This window comes from Leopardus geoffroyi, chromosome B3, assembly GCF_018350155.1.
Source record: "Leopardus geoffroyi isolate Oge1 chromosome B3, O.geoffroyi_Oge1_pat1.0, whole genome shotgun sequence".
NCBI lineage: Eukaryota > Metazoa > Chordata > Mammalia > Carnivora > Felidae > Leopardus > Leopardus geoffroyi.
In genome coordinates, this window is record NC_059337.1 from 60240793 (window position 1) to 60255809 (window position 15017).

Genomic DNA, 15017 nt, shown 5'->3' on the forward strand with positions numbered 1-15017 from the left:
GCAAGGCCTCACTCACTCCCCATGTGAGCAACCATTCTAGCCTCACCATGGGTTTACGGTGACAGGCTGATGTCCTCCATGATGACAAAAGCGTGAGAATGGATCAATGCAAATCCATCACCACTCAAAGCTTATGCTCTACTGACAGTCAAGCTTGATACCTAAAGCATAGGGCGCAGTCATTATGAAAGTGCTGTGCAAAGTCAGAAATTATGAGAACAGGCAGAAGATTTGTGAGCCACTCATTCAGCCATCTAGCAATGATGCACCATCAACTTTCTGCAAAACAGGCCTGGCTCTGTGTTGTTAATGGTCATATAATGATAACGACGAATATCACACAATCCCTCTCAGGAAGGCAGACTCATAAACAAACCATCACAAGTCATGTGCTAAGTCAGGTAAAGAACTTCAGAGTGCCATGGGCACAATGCCACGTGTTCAGGTGGAAAAGGTTCATCCAGCCTTGTTGAGCACAAGCTGATACAACCACTGCCAGTTCATGTGGCTATTTGTGAATTCATCACTTGGTGTGAAGAATGGAGGCTTGTTTCCTGCTTTCCCTGCCCATCCCTCCTTGGCACCTTCTCTTATTATCAGAAGTGTTACCCACCCTCCTGACTGTAATCTTAGCACAAATGTGCTCACACAATGCTCCTGAGTCACCTGAGTGCTCTTGCCTTATTCCTGTCCCATTTCCTTTAGTGGCAGCTTTTCCAACCTCACCCTCCCCTCTGAGGCGGTCCTGTGTTACCTCCACCTACAACTCACTTGTCAGCTCTGCTCACTCCCTGCCCTCATTCCTTGGCCTTGCACAGAGCTGTGCCAAGGAGAGCTCCAGGTTCCCTTTTGGGATCCTCTCTCCCTCTTTCCCAGCTATATCCAGAGATGTCTCTTCACCCTGACCTGGAGAGGCTTTGTGCAAATATTGTGCCAATATTTGTTAAGATAGGAAAATGCATAAAATGTTTAATAAGGGAAAAATACTAGAATGCTGAACTGTGTGCACAATACTGGGAGGTGGACTCAGAATTGAGTACGAGCCCAGCAGTGAAATCGGGATTTGAGTGATAGGTCTGCCACTTCCTGGCCATTTGACGTTAGTCAAGGTTGCTAACTTTTCTTAGCCTCTGATTTTTTAAAAGTTTATTTATTTGTTTTGAGAGAGAGAGAGAGCATGCACACCTGTGAGGTGGGGAGGGGCATAGAGAGAGGGAGAGAGAGAATCTTCAGCAGGCTCAATCTTAAGATTGAGCAGGCAGAGAAACTGCCCCCAAGGAGGGGCTTGATCTCACTGTTTGTGAGATCATGACTTGAGCAGAAACCGAGAGCCAGACCCTTAACCAACTGAGCCACCCAGGTGACCCTCTTAGCCTCTGATTCTTTTTTTTTTTTTAATTTTTTAACATTTATTTTTGAGAGACAGCAAGACAGAGCACAAGTGGGGGAGGGGCAGAGGGGGGGGTTACACAGAATCCGAAGTAGGTTCCAGGCTCTGAACTGTCAGCTCAGGGCCTGACATGGGGCTCGAACTCACAGACTGCAAGATCATGACCTGAGCCAAAGTCAGTCGCCCAACCAACTGAGCCACCCAGGTGCCCCTGATTCTTAATCTTTAAAATGAGGATAATAATGGTAGCTTCTGTGTAGAGTTGTCCTGAGGATAATATAGCAATATGCCTGGCTGATATTATTGAATTTTATGATTATTATTATTATCATCATCATCATCACCATCATCATCATTGTTATTAAATGGGGTGGGCTGCCAATGCTGGACTTGAAGGGACAGGGTCCCCAGGACATCGGTAGTAGGATGGGCTGGCGGATATTGCTATCCTTAAAGAGTGCAGAATGGGGGAAATATGGCAAGGGACAAAGCACAAAAGTTGGCTGGCAGAGGGAAAGATGCCCTCTCAGGAATAAAAACAATGTAGTACCTCCTTTCTAGAATTTCTCTACTGGGTACAAACCCTCACTTTTCTAAGCTTTTGTTACACAGTTTCCTTCCTTTTCTGCCTTCCTTTGTGACACTTTCCTTTATAAGCTTCCAAGACAATACACCCATAGAAAAGGGGGAATCCAAGCCACAGACCCTTTGTCTAAGTATCTGATGGTCTGAGCTGAAATTCTAGCATTTGGTTTGAAGATGGAGATTCACAGCCAAGAGATGAGCAAGACCAAGTCAGGCCACTGAGTAGTCTTGCCAAAGGAGTCGTGCCTGCCCAGTGCTGCTTGCAAAGTCAGGGACTCACAACTTGCTGGAGTTTCTGTGGTCCCTGGCAGTGCTTCTCTGAGCAACCGGAAGCCCAGCCTCTGCACAGTGTCTCTTCCATGAGCCCTGGAGAGGAGTTCAGGAAGGTGGGGAAAGAGGTTGGCAATATCATCAACCCAGTGCTCCAGACAGCTCCCCTGACTAGTCCTGCAGGTGCCAAAGAATGGTTTCCCTGGGCCCAGGGCCCTACATCCAGGAATCCATAGAATTCCTGAATCCACAGCCCACAGGAGTTTTGTTTTTGTTTGTTTGTTTGTTTGTTTGTTTGGGTTTTTTTTTTTTTTTTTTTTGCTCTTTCTGCAGTAATGAGGTGCCTGGGGATCCCCACCCGTGTGATCACCAACTTTGACTCTGGCCACGACACAGATGGAAACCTGATCATAGATGAGTATTATGACAGCACAGGCAGGATCTTGGAGAATAAGAAGAAGGACACTGTCTGGTGAGAGACCACCTCTCTGTCTCTTTCCAAGGCAAACTCCACCAGCAGATAGTGGGGCAGGACTGTGCCCACAAGCCTGTTATTCTCCCAGACCCGCCTCACTTTTACCAGTCCCAGGGCCCTGTATCCCTACCTCGAAGGCTGAGACATAGCTGAACACAAAAAAGATTCTGAGTTTAGAATCCTCACATCACAACAGCTTTCTGCCCTGGGTGAGATTTCCCTCTTTGCCATCTCCTTCATTTAATACTCAGCCTATAGCTCTGACTACAGGAGGGCCTGAAGCCCCACCTCCAGACACACCCATGTCTGCCCCTGTGACTCAGCAGCACACACAAGAAAGGCCATGAGGACCTTTGGGAGAGAGAGAGTGAGGGATATTTAACTTCATTTAATTCCAGTTAATATAGAGTTAATACTCTCTATTCACAGAAGAAAGCTCTTTTCTGGGCAAGTCAAGGCTCACAGGAGGAAAAGCTGCCACTACTCACCCATAGAGTTTGAAGACTTAGGGTGCATTAAATCTGTCTTTCTATTTAGCGGTTCATGTACCCATCGGCCCCTGCCTTGCTCTGGAAAGAACACAAGCACTACAAGCTCTCTCTTGCCTTCATTTGACACTGACTCCTCTGGCTTCTCCTTCAGGAATTTTCATGTGTGGAATGAGTGTTGGATGGCCCGAAAGGACCTCCCTCCCGGATATGGAGGCTGGCAGGTGCTGGATGCCACCCCTCAGGAGACGAGCAATGGTGAGGCTGTCCAGAAGAAAGGTGGAACCCACTCCCCAGAAACCGCCCTTACCCCTGCCTGACCCTGCAGCAATGACCCATCGTGGCTCTTCTGTTGTCCTTCAGGCCTCTACTGCTGTGGCCCTGCCTCTGTCAGAGCCATCAAAGAGGGAGAGGTGGATCTGAACTATGACACAGCCTTTGCCTTTTCCATGGTCAATGCTGACTGCATGTCCTGGCTTGTCTACGGAGGGAAGGAGCAGAAAATTCACCGGGACACGAATACTGTTGGCAATTTTATCAGCACCAAGAGCATTCAAAGTGATGAGCGAGATGATGTCACAGAGAACTACAAATACATAGAAGGTATGACTGAGTCAATCCCTGCCAGAGTCCAAGTCCTGTGGGCTCCTTCCCCCCCACCCCAGAGAACCTCCCAGCCAGCTGGGGTGGCTCTCTGGGGAACCAGAAGGCATCTGAGGGATATAACCCAGGTCCCCTTGTCTCCTCAGCCCTTCAGTTTTAAGGTCTCAGTTGAGATGTTCCCATTGCCTCACTTCCTTGTGCTCACCGCCACCCCATATCCCACAGGCCAGTGAGCAGCCTCCACAAGATGGTCACATGGACCTGTAGGGCCAGTAACAGGCATCCCACCAGTGTGGGATGTGAATCCCTCATGGCTGCCTTCTTGGAAAGTTACCCTCCTTCTGAAGATGGCAGGGGATCTGTAAACCCTATCATATTAGTTAATTTAATTAATTTCATGTAACATATTGATTAATTAACTTTGTTTTAGTGAGTGTTTGGAGGACAGTCCAGACCACCAACCAACACCAAGGCCACATGTTTACTCCCACCCCCACCTGCTGCAGAGGACTGTTCTGAGAGGTGGGAGACCTGGCAGGGGCTTCTTACTCTAGTCAGCAGGGACAAATAGACAGTTAAGGTAGTCAGGTGTGAACTAATTCCCAAAATTTGAGAAAGACCAAGCACTAGGTCCAACCCCCTGGGAGGCCAATCAAAAATACACAGTCCATGAAGGCCAGAAGCTAAGTGAGGAGGAAAAGCTAAGCAAGAGTGAATCAGGAAAGTGGGGGAGCGGCAGTTAGCTGAGCAGGTGCTAGGAGTGCTGGCCAGTAGGTATCTATGGTTTGTCTATGTGGGCCTTTGGGACCCACAGAGAAGTTCCAGAGTCTGAGCATAGGAAGGGGTTACACAATGAGAGGCAAGCAATGAACACAGCTCAGCATGCTGTTCATCACCCCCTTCCCTTCCATCCACTCTGGGGCTATCTTGTTCTGGGTGCCAGAACAGATCCTGAGGCAAGGATTCAAGGACAAGTGGTTTATCTGTGAGGCCATCCAGGAACTCCTGGAAGGAAGGAGAGTGAGCAAGGGAGATAGGGGAAGGGAGGAAGCCAACACAGGGCACCTCGTCAAGCTGGTTAGCAGCACAGGCAGCTGGAGCTCAGCTGCTGCTGGGGAGCTCTGCGAGTGGGGTTGCCAGGGAAAATACAGGACAAATAATGCTTTAGTCTAACCATGTCCCAAATTCTTTGTTGTTAATCTGAAACTCGATTTAAATGGCCCTGTATTTTTATTTGCTAAATCTGGCAACCCTATCAGGGATTCAGAGTAAAGTGTAGAACAGCACCACAGATTTATCCCATCCAAGAGGCAAGGGGCTGGTCAAGGGTTGAAGCCTGCTCCTTGCCGTGTAAAATCCCTAGCACTTTTGGCCTGTTCCATGCACCGGCTAAAGCAGCTCTGGTGGCAAACAAAGCCTCAGACAAAGAGTGGAAAGTGCTAGAATTTGAAAGTAGGGCACATGGGCATTGAACTAGGAAGCTCCAAGGGGATGTAGGTGGGCAGTGACAGCATTCACTAGAGGTCCATGGGGTTCCACTGTGAGCTTGGGGGTTTGGAGCTATATTCCTTTGGGCCTGAGGGTGCTGATTAGTCAGGCAGTATTTGGTCTCCTCCCACTCAGCCTGTAGAGCCAACCACAGGTGAGCTAAATCTGATTCACATCTCCCTGGGCCCACTCTTGCTAAAGCAGATGCCTTGAGATCCTTTTCTGCCTGGAACGAGGCTTAGAATGACCCCCAGGGCAAGAGGATAAAAAAGTGGCCTCTACCTGGGGAGATTGTGGGGATGCACTGGGGTGGGGGTGGGGGCAGTCACTGGGGATAGTGATTGCTTAGTGAAAGCAGTGGGGGGATTATTAGGGAAGCATGGGTGACTATTCCTGCATATCTTGGCTACAGTGCCTCCCCAGTACTAAAGCCACACCTCTCTGGGAGCTCAGCCTGCCTAAATATTTTTCTTTTCTTTTTCTTTTTTTCCTTTCCTTTCCTTCCCTTTCCTTTTCCTTTCCTTTTCCTTTCCTTTCCTTCTTTCTTTTTCTTTCTTTTTTTCTTTTTAAACTGTGGCTTCTCAGTTTCTCATTTCCAGGAATTAGTCTACACCTGAGCAATCAATTGGTTCTAGAACAGGAAGTCACACCGTGCTGCTATCTTTAAGAAGCTTAAAGGGCCTTTGTCTTTCCCGTGAAGAAGGCAGGATAGAGTCTAGTGGTCATGAGCACAGATTTTCATGCTGGGCAGATTTGGTTTCCACCTGGATTCTGCCATTTGCCAGTTGTGGAATTTGGACAAGTGATGTGACCTCTCTGAGCCCCATTTTCCTCATCTGTATATGGATTATGTTGGTGGTGGTGGTGGTGGTGGTGGTGGTGGTGATGGTGGTAAGGATGTGGAGAAAAAGGAACTCTTATGCACTGTTGTGGGTATGCAAACTGGTACAGCCACTGTGGGAAACAGTATGGAGGTTTCTCAAAAAATTAAAAATAGAACTACCATATGACCCAGCAATCACACAATTGGGTATTTGTCTGAAGAAAATGAAAACACCAACTTGAAAAAATATATGCACCCTCATGTTCACTGTAGCATTATTTACAATAGTCAAGCTATGGAAACAGCCCAAGTGTCCACTGATGGATGAATGGCTAAACAAAATGTAGTATATGTATACAATGGAATATTATTCAATCACAAAAAGAAAAAAAGATATCTTGCCATTTGCCACAATACGGATGGACCTTGAGGGCATTATGCTAACTGAAATGAGTCAGACAAAGACAAATACTGTATGATTTTCTCTCTTATGTGTGGAGTCTAAAAAAAAAAAAACAAGGAAAAACCAAGTTCATAGGTACAGAATACAGATTGGTGGTTACCAGATGAAGGGGGGTGGGATGGGAGAAATGGGTAAAAGGGGTCAAAATGTAAGTAAGTAAACAAGCAAATAAATAAAACAGTGCTAGTGATTTAAGAAAAAACAGTTCTAGGCCTTTCATGGAACTGAAGAGAAGGTCTAAAGGGCCATCTTATCTCTACTGGGGACACCACTTTCACATGGGCACTGCTAAAAAATAATAATAATAAATAATAACAATACATCCCTCTCATGGTTGAGGTGAGGATGAATGGTGTGAAATGCTCAGCAAAGCTGACACTTAGAAAGCTCTTGATGCAAGGTAGGCAGTGTTCATTGTTGGAAATGAGGGTTTTAACACACCTGCGGTGTTCAGCCAAGGCTTGCACCCCTGGGTCAGACTGGTCCACAGCCGGTGCCATCTCTGTCCTTCCAGGTTCCCCCCAGGAGAGGCTGGTGTTTATGAGAGCTCTTCAGAAGCTGAAGGCTAGAAGGTCTGAAGGCCCCCACAAAGCAGACTCACAACATTCCACACCTGTGCCACTGAACGGGGACAGCCCTCGGAGCCTGCATATGCCTTCCCTTCGGCCCAGTGATATAGTCCAGGTCTCCTTGAAATTCCAGCTGCTCGACCCGCCCAACATGGGCCAGGACATAAGGTTTGTCCTGCTGGCCCTCAACATGTCACTCCAGTTCAAGGACCTCAAAGTGAACCTGAGTGCCCAGTCCCTGCTGCATGATGGCAGCCCCCTGCCCCCTTTCTGGCAGGACACAGCCTTCATCACACTTTCTCCTGAAGAAGGTATGGGCTCTGGGTATGGGCACAGGGATGGTCTGTGTATACAGAGTGGGTTATGGAAATGCCAGTGGGGACAAGCCAGCCAACAAGGATTCTGGGGACACACCCCTGTGACACCAGTCTTCCTAATGTCCCCTTCGGCACAGATTCCTTCTTCCCTCCTTCCCTCCTTTCCTCTCTCTCCCCCTCTCTCCCTCTTTTCCTCCCTCCCTTCTCCTCTTCTTCTTTTTCTTCTCTCCTTTCTCTTCCACCCAATCCCTTCCCTTTACTACTTCAAGGAAAGGAGCCTGGTTTAATAGGGGAAGCCTGAGCTTTGGTTAGACTCCAGACTTTGGTTAGAACCTCAGCTTATCCATTTACCAGTAGAATGACCTTGGGGAAACCATTTTGCCTTTCTTAACCTCAGCCTCTCACCTGAAAACCTAGTGCCTGCTTCACTGGGGCTTAATACATGTTTGTATTAAGCACTTCCCCAAAGAAAGGTCCCCCAGATCCATCCAAGGCCTAGCTGATTTTCCCAGCTACACTCATCTTATCTTTTTGTTTTCTCCCTAGCAAAGACCCATTCCTGCAGAATTCCCTATTCCCAGTATAGCCAGTACCTGTCAACAGACAAGCTGATCCGCATCAGTGCCCTGGGCGAAGAGAAGAACAGTCCGGAAAAGATTCTGGTGGACAAGATCATCACCTTAGCTTATCCAGGCATCATGATTAATGTAAGTGGCCTGGGGGCCCCCGGAGATCTGGCTGGGCTGGGAGCCCTCTGAGAGTCTGTTCAGGAGAGCAGCCTCTGACTCTTGCCTCTGACTCTTCTGGTGTCCCCAAATACCTCCCTATCAGAACATGAGATTCATCTGAAAACATTGGACACGATGTCCATCCTCTTGCACCATTAAAGGCGTTATGGATGGACCTTGAGCAGGTTTCATGGAAAGGACAAGGAGAGATGCCTCCCTTGTGCCACCTTCTACTGATGGCTTTCCCCAGGGTCAACATGAGGAACTATGAGCTCAGATGGGAGAAACCTGAGTGGGGAGGAAAGCACTGACTGAGATCAGCTTAGGTGTGATTTGCCATTTCCTGGCTGTGCATTCTTAGACAAGGCCCTGGGTCTCTGCTTCTTGAACTGTCAAATGAGAGGATTAGACTAGCTGGCCTCTGAGGACACTGCCTGCTGTGACATTCTGTGGTCCTCTGAGTGGGAAGACTTCATGGATCTCTTCCAGTGCTATCTCCCCAAGGCCAAGCAGCCTCCTAGACCCTGCCAAGTGAGCCTGTGGGGCCCCATGGTGGGGTGTGTCTGGCAAGCCCAGCCACAGGAGTCTGTTTTAGGGAGGGTTTCCAGGTTTGCTTCCATCTGTCTACAGCCTTGAATGTCCCATTGCTTTTCACTCACACACTGGTGTGAAAAGAAATGAGCCACTTATGTTAAGAAGAAGAAAAGGGATGGAGTGGAAGTGCAATAAAAAAGTGCCAAAGAAGATTCTATCCACTCAAATTATGCATGAGAATCCTTGAGATTGATTAGTTTACACTTGGATGAAATCCTTGGAGCAGAGGAAACATCACTAGAGACTCCAATTTATCAGACTTTTCCATATGCTGGGTTGAGGGATGTAAAATATTTTGTACAAACATCTATGCATGTTTAAATGAAACAAAGTTTTACATAACAATATCTTGTGTGATATACACTAATATTTTCTTCTATTTCATTCTTTAAAAACATTAACAACAATCCATCGAGTTGGTTTTAACCCATAGTTGGAAAAACCTGGGTCACAGAAGTCCAGCTCTTCAGGAAATACATCTAAGGAGCAATTGCTTACACAATTGCACAGCTAACATTCTTGAATTCATAACAGAAAAAGTGACCTATAAAATGCCATCAGCATAGAAACTCCCCAGTATGATGATATTTCAGTCATAATAAATTGGGGATTATGGAAAAGAAAGGAAACAGTAAGAAAGATTTTAAAGTCCTAGTCTTACATACAGTAGAACTCTACAAGGAAAAATTTCCAGCAACTATAATAGAAAGCATTAACAGACACTGAAGATACAAGTCATCTTCCTGTTGAAGTGGGCCCAATCAAGGGTTTAGTGAATTGGGGAATGAGATTAATTTTCTGTTCCCTTCCTCTTCCCTGGATTTCTCTGTTTAGGTTTTAGGAGCTGCCATTGTGAATCAGCCACTCTCCATACAGGTGCTGTTTTCAAACCCCCTCTCAGAGCATGTTGCAGATTGTGTGCTGACTGTGGAAGGAAGTGGTCTCTTCAAGAAACAGCAGAGAGTTCTGTGAGTTCTGGGGGTATTCAGCCTTCACTTCCATCTTGTCTTGGGGTTATCACTATCCTTCTTTCTGGTGACAGGTGCCAAGGCCAGTCTCTGAAAACACGATGAAAGAAAAGCCCTGGTTGCTGAGTGGAAAGAGCTTTGGAGTTATCATATTGGGTATGATTTTCTAACATTCTGTTTTCTATGCTACAGCATTGGAGTCCTCAAACCTCAACACAGGGCCAGCATCACTCTGGAGACTGTCCCCTTCAAGAGTGGCCAAAGGCAGATCCAAGCTAATCTGAGGAGCAACAAGTTTAAGGACATCAAGGGTTACAGGAATGTCTATGTAGACTTGAGGTTATAAATTTTGGAACAATGAGTGGATGCACAGATTTTAAGCTTCAGGAGAAGGAGCAAGTTCAAATGCAAGCTGTGCCACTCCACAACAGGAGCTTTGTAGGGGTTCCGAAGTAAGCAACAGAGGAGATGTCAGCAATGGATAGTCCCCTGGACCATTTGCACAGCTCCCAAGGAGTCTTATCAGGACCAGAGAGTCTATGGTGTCCAATCCAGAGTTGTGAGATAACACTCAAATGTCTGAGGGCAGTGGTTGGACTTGACCATGACTTACTGCCCCCTCAGAAGACTGAGCAGCTCACTGTCATTTTGTCACTGCAGTGGCTAATGTCCTAGTCCCAATAAATTTCAGTCCTTTGCACCCATGTAGTCATCACTTTCCCTCCAGCAACCCCTACCTATTCTCCGGATGCTGGGAGTGTCCTATTGTTTTAACACCTGAGCCCATTCAAGGGTGAATTTCTGAGTGCCTAGTATGTGCCAGCTGCTGTTCCGAGTATAGGAGAGAAGACAGTAAACAAAGCAAAGGTTCTGCCCCCATGGAGCTTACATTCTATTGGTTGTGGTGGGGCTACAGAAAACAAACATGTCAACAGGTAAGTAAGGTACTTACAGATAGTGTGTCCGTCATGATCTAGTTAGGAAAACCAACCCCTGTAAATGTTTCTACATACTACCTCTTTGTATCTTGGGGGAAAATGAGATCTCTCATTTGGCCTTCCTTTGAATCCCTTTCCATGTCACATCCAAGATGTCCCTCAATCCTAAAAGTTCCAGCCTCTTGGCTCAAAATCTGCCAGTGCATTGTGGTGCTGGATGGACCTGGAATGACTGTGGTTCCAGAGAAAATGCCAGCTGATGATGCAGTGAAGTAGATTTTTGGTAGGAAATGAAGTACTCTCAGACCCTTATAATGGCTATAGCTTGTATGTATCCTCCTTGTGAACACAAAGCCACTCCAATAATTATCTCCTCTCAGATGCACCTGCTTTCTCATGGCACCGTGCCAAATTTGGGATGGAGAAAGGCATGATGCACCTGCCCTCCAGGCACTGCTACATGACTAAGACAGCTGTTTTGGGCATATATTAAATGCACACACATTAAATAAATACTTCTATTATATATAAACAAAATGGTAAGTGTAACTGACCAGAGGGAGAGAAGAGGGTGTGGTGAGAATTGCATAGTAGGTTGATGGCCCTATTAAAGAGTAGGCAGAGAACCAGGAGAACCCTAACAGCAGGGACCTGGAAGTAACATATAATTATTTCATTCTGTAGTTGTTGCCTAACAATCATGAAAAATGGTTTCAGGAAAACATTGTGGATGGGAACATCTTACAGAGACAGTGACCTCTGAAGTACTTTTCAACTACCACACCCTCAGACTCTTTCAGGAATCTTGATTTTAACAGTACATTCATTAACTCTTCCACTCAACAAATATTCAGAGTTTCTATAGGGGCTAGGTCCTGAGCTAGGCACTGAGGACACAAGAAGGACCAGGGTCTGCCCTCAAGGAGCTCAAGTCTAAGCATGTGGAAAATGAAAAATGGACAGGAGGTTCTAACACAGAGTGGTGATAACCACCATTGGAGTGAGTGCAAGGTGTTATGGGTGCATAAGGAGAGGAAACTTGTCCAATCTTGGGATTGTGAATCAAGGAAGACTTCCTGGAGGGGAGTGGCATTTAAGCTAAAATCTAACAGACAAGGAGTCAAAGGGGTTGGAATGGAGTAAAGCAGTCAGGAACTGCAAGTCATTCTGATAGCTAGAGATAAGAGTGGGAGGTGGCAAGTAGCAGGAAAAAATGAGTCTAGAGCCAAGGGATGAAGAGCTTCAGGCAGGCAGTCTAAGGAGTTTGGACAGCGATCACCTGCAGGCATCTGTTTCCTTTAAGTCTTGGATCATGGTCTTTGCCTGAAATGTCAGTGCTTAAAGTTGATTCTATTTTGCGGAGCTGAGCAGACTTCATGTGATTTCAGAAGCACTTAAAGGACAAATAGTTCTCCATCCTGGCCTGTCATAGAGGCTTACAACTCCCATCAGAGCATTCCTTTGAGCTAAGGCCTTCCTTGAATGTCAAGGTTGTCTTTCAACTATTCATTTAACATTTATTGAGTACCTATGTGTTGAATATTCTAGGCCCAATAATAGAGCAGTAACAAGGCAAACAAGGCAAAGGATTTGAATAGATGTCTCTCCAAAGACACTATACAAATGGCCAAAAAAAGCACATAAAAAGATGCTCAATATCACTAATCATGAGAAAAATGCAAATCAAAACTACACTGAGATATTAAAAGTAGAAATACCACACAACCCAGTCTACTACTGGTTATGTAACCAAAGAAAATGAAAACACTAGTTCAAAAACATATGAACCCCTATGTTTGTTTGTTTAGTGAAATAAGTCATATAGAGAAAGACAAATTCTATGTGATTTCACTTATATGTGGAATCTAAGAACAAACAGACAAAAGAGACAGACCCACAGAAAACAGACTGATGGTTGCCAGAGGGGAGGGAGTGGAGAAGTGGGTAAAATGGGTGAAGGGGAGTGGGAGGTACAGGCTTCCAGTTATGGAATGAATAAGTCATGGTAAGAAAAGGCACAGCGTAGGGAATATAGTCAATGGTACTGTAATAGCGTCATATAGTGACAGATGGGTAACTACACTTCTGGTGAGCATAGCATAATGTAAAGACTTGTCTAATCCCTATGTTGTACACCCGAAACTAATGTGTGTCAACTTCTTATTTTTCAAAAAAATCCTCTACATTGAGATATTACATTACATCCATTAGGATGGCTATTTAAAAAAAAAAAAAAAAAAAACAACAACCAGAAAATAACAAGTATTGGTGGGAATTGAGAAGTTGTTGGTAGGATTGTAAAATGATGCAACCACTTTGGAAAACAGTATGGCAGTTACTCAAAAAGTTTAAAATAGAACTACCATATGATCCAGCAATCCCATTTTGGGTATATTTTCAAAAGAATTGAATGCAGGGTCTCAAAGAGATACTTGCACACCCATATCCACAGCACTGTTCACAATAGCCAGGAGGAAGAAGCAACCCAAATGTCCATCACAGGATGAATGGATAATCAAAATTTGGTATATACATACAATGGAATATTCAGCCCTAAAAGGGAAGGGAATCCTGTCACATGCTACAACATGGATGAACCTTGAGGACATTATGTTAAGTGAAATAAGCCAGTCATAAAGGGATAAATACTGTATGATTCCACTTACATGAAGTATCTAAATTAGTCTAATTAATGATATAGAAACTAGAATGATACTTACCAGAGCCTGAGGGGAGGGAGTATGAGGGAGTTCAAGTTTCAATTCTGCAAGATGAAAAGGTTTTGGAGATCTCTTTCACAACAATGTAAACATACTTAACACTACTGAATTGTATACTTAAAAATGGTTAAGATGATAAATTTTATGGTATGCGTTGTCTACCACAATAAAAAAAATTTTAACCATCCTATACTGTTTCAACATTTACAACTTTATTAGATAAATAATAATAGCATCCATAACAATGTCAGCAGGAATAAAAATCTCCATTAATTGAGTGCTTAAAAACAAACAAGCAAAACTGGGTTTCAGTCTTTGTAAGCGTTGGTCTATTTCCTATTACCTTTACTCCTGGAGTAGAGTCCTTCAGGGGTCCTGATTGAAAACGTGGGGTATTTATTGAAGCCCTTCATCCTGGTGGCCCTGGAACTCCAATTTATATCCTCCAGCCCTGCGAGATTGCCAGAAGATCTGCTCAGATTCCCAGGCTGTCATCCGCCAATTGTGAATCAGCAAATGTCCTAAAGGGAAAAGTGGCACTCTGTCAGGCTTACCTCTCTGTGCTTCTCTTCTCCATGAGATCTTGATCCCTCAAATCCTTGATGCCTTGATGCCTTCAGGCAGATATGTGAAATATTTTATTCAGTTTTTCTGGTTATTATCAACAGGGGCTATAGTATCAAACTAGTTTGCTCTATCTAGAAGCAGAAATCCTTGAGAGGTATTAAAAGAGGCCTGAAGGGGCGCCTGGGTGGCGCAGTCGGTTAAGCGTCCGACTTCAGCCAGGTCACGATCTCGCGGTCTGTGAGTTCGAGCCCCGCGTCAGGCTCTGGGCTGATGGCTCAGAGCCTGGAGCCTGTTTCCAATTCTGTGTCTCCCTCTCTCTCTGCCCCTCCCCCATTCATGCTCTGTCTCTCTCTGTCCCAAAAATAAATAAACGTTGAAAAAAAAAATTTTTAAAAAAATAAAAAAATAAAAAAAAATAAAAGAGGCCTGAATAGAGAGAACTTCCTAGTGGTAGTTTGGATTATAGGCTAATAATGAAGTCGAATGTATGTATGGGACCTGAGTTGGACCTGACCTATGTTTGAGTCCAGTCTTTACCACAAACTGCGAAATCTTGGGAAAACAGATCCTGGGAGGCTCAGAGATAAACTTCTAGTGTGTGGACACCATGTTTACAGATAGATTGTAATGTGCATTTTTAGTCTCATTTTTGCTATTTTATCTCCATCTCTATTCATCTTTTGCATCATTTTAATATATGCTCTTCTTTTAAAGTTTATTTATTCGAGAGAAAGAGAGAGGGAGAGAGCAGGGGAGGGGCAGAGAGAGATGGAGAGAAAGAGAATCCTAAGCAGCCTACATGCTGTCAGCACAGAACCTGCTTGGGATTCTTCCTCTCTCTCTGCCCCTTCCCAGCTTGTACTCTTTCTGTCTCTCAAAGTAAATAAATAAAGACTTTTTTAAAAAGTGTTTTAAAAGTCAGAGGTATAACTGACTGAGCCACCCAGGTACCCCAATATATGTTCTTTTTTTTAAGTAGGCTACATGGCCAACATGGGGGCTTAAACTCATGACCCTGAGATTGAGAGTCA

At 45.0% G+C, this 15017-nt stretch overlaps 2 protein-coding genes across 5 annotated transcripts in view; one reads left to right on the top strand and one right to left on the bottom strand.

The window, feature by feature from the left end:
• The window catches only part of TGM5 (transglutaminase 5), a 32288-nt gene extending 21827 nt beyond the window's left edge, over window positions 1–10461 (top strand). For all 4 annotated transcript variants that reach the window (XM_045447987.1, XM_045447988.1, XM_045447989.1 and 1 more), the window contains 7 exons: window positions 2579–2717; window positions 3363–3466; window positions 3572–3811; window positions 7100–7465; window positions 8018–8178; window positions 9628–9761; window positions 9954–10461. In XM_045447987.1, the coding sequence (XP_045303943.1) occupies window positions 2579–2717; window positions 3363–3466; window positions 3572–3811; window positions 7100–7465; window positions 8018–8178; window positions 9628–9761; window positions 9954–10107 (1298 nt within the window). In that variant the 3' untranslated portion in view covers window positions 10108–10461. The remainder of the gene's footprint in view (window positions 1–2578; window positions 2718–3362; window positions 3467–3571; window positions 3812–7099; window positions 7466–8017; window positions 8179–9627; window positions 9762–9953) is intronic.
• Window positions 10462–13767: 3306 nt separating this feature from the next.
• The window catches only part of CCNDBP1 (cyclin D1 binding protein 1), a 39087-nt gene continuing 37837 nt past the window's right edge, over window positions 13768–15017 (bottom strand). The window contains exon 12 of the mRNA XM_045448001.1: window positions 13768–13940. Coding sequence (XP_045303957.1) covers window positions 13895–13940 — 46 coding nt within the window. The 3' untranslated portion in view covers window positions 13768–13894. The remainder of the gene's footprint in view (window positions 13941–15017) is intronic.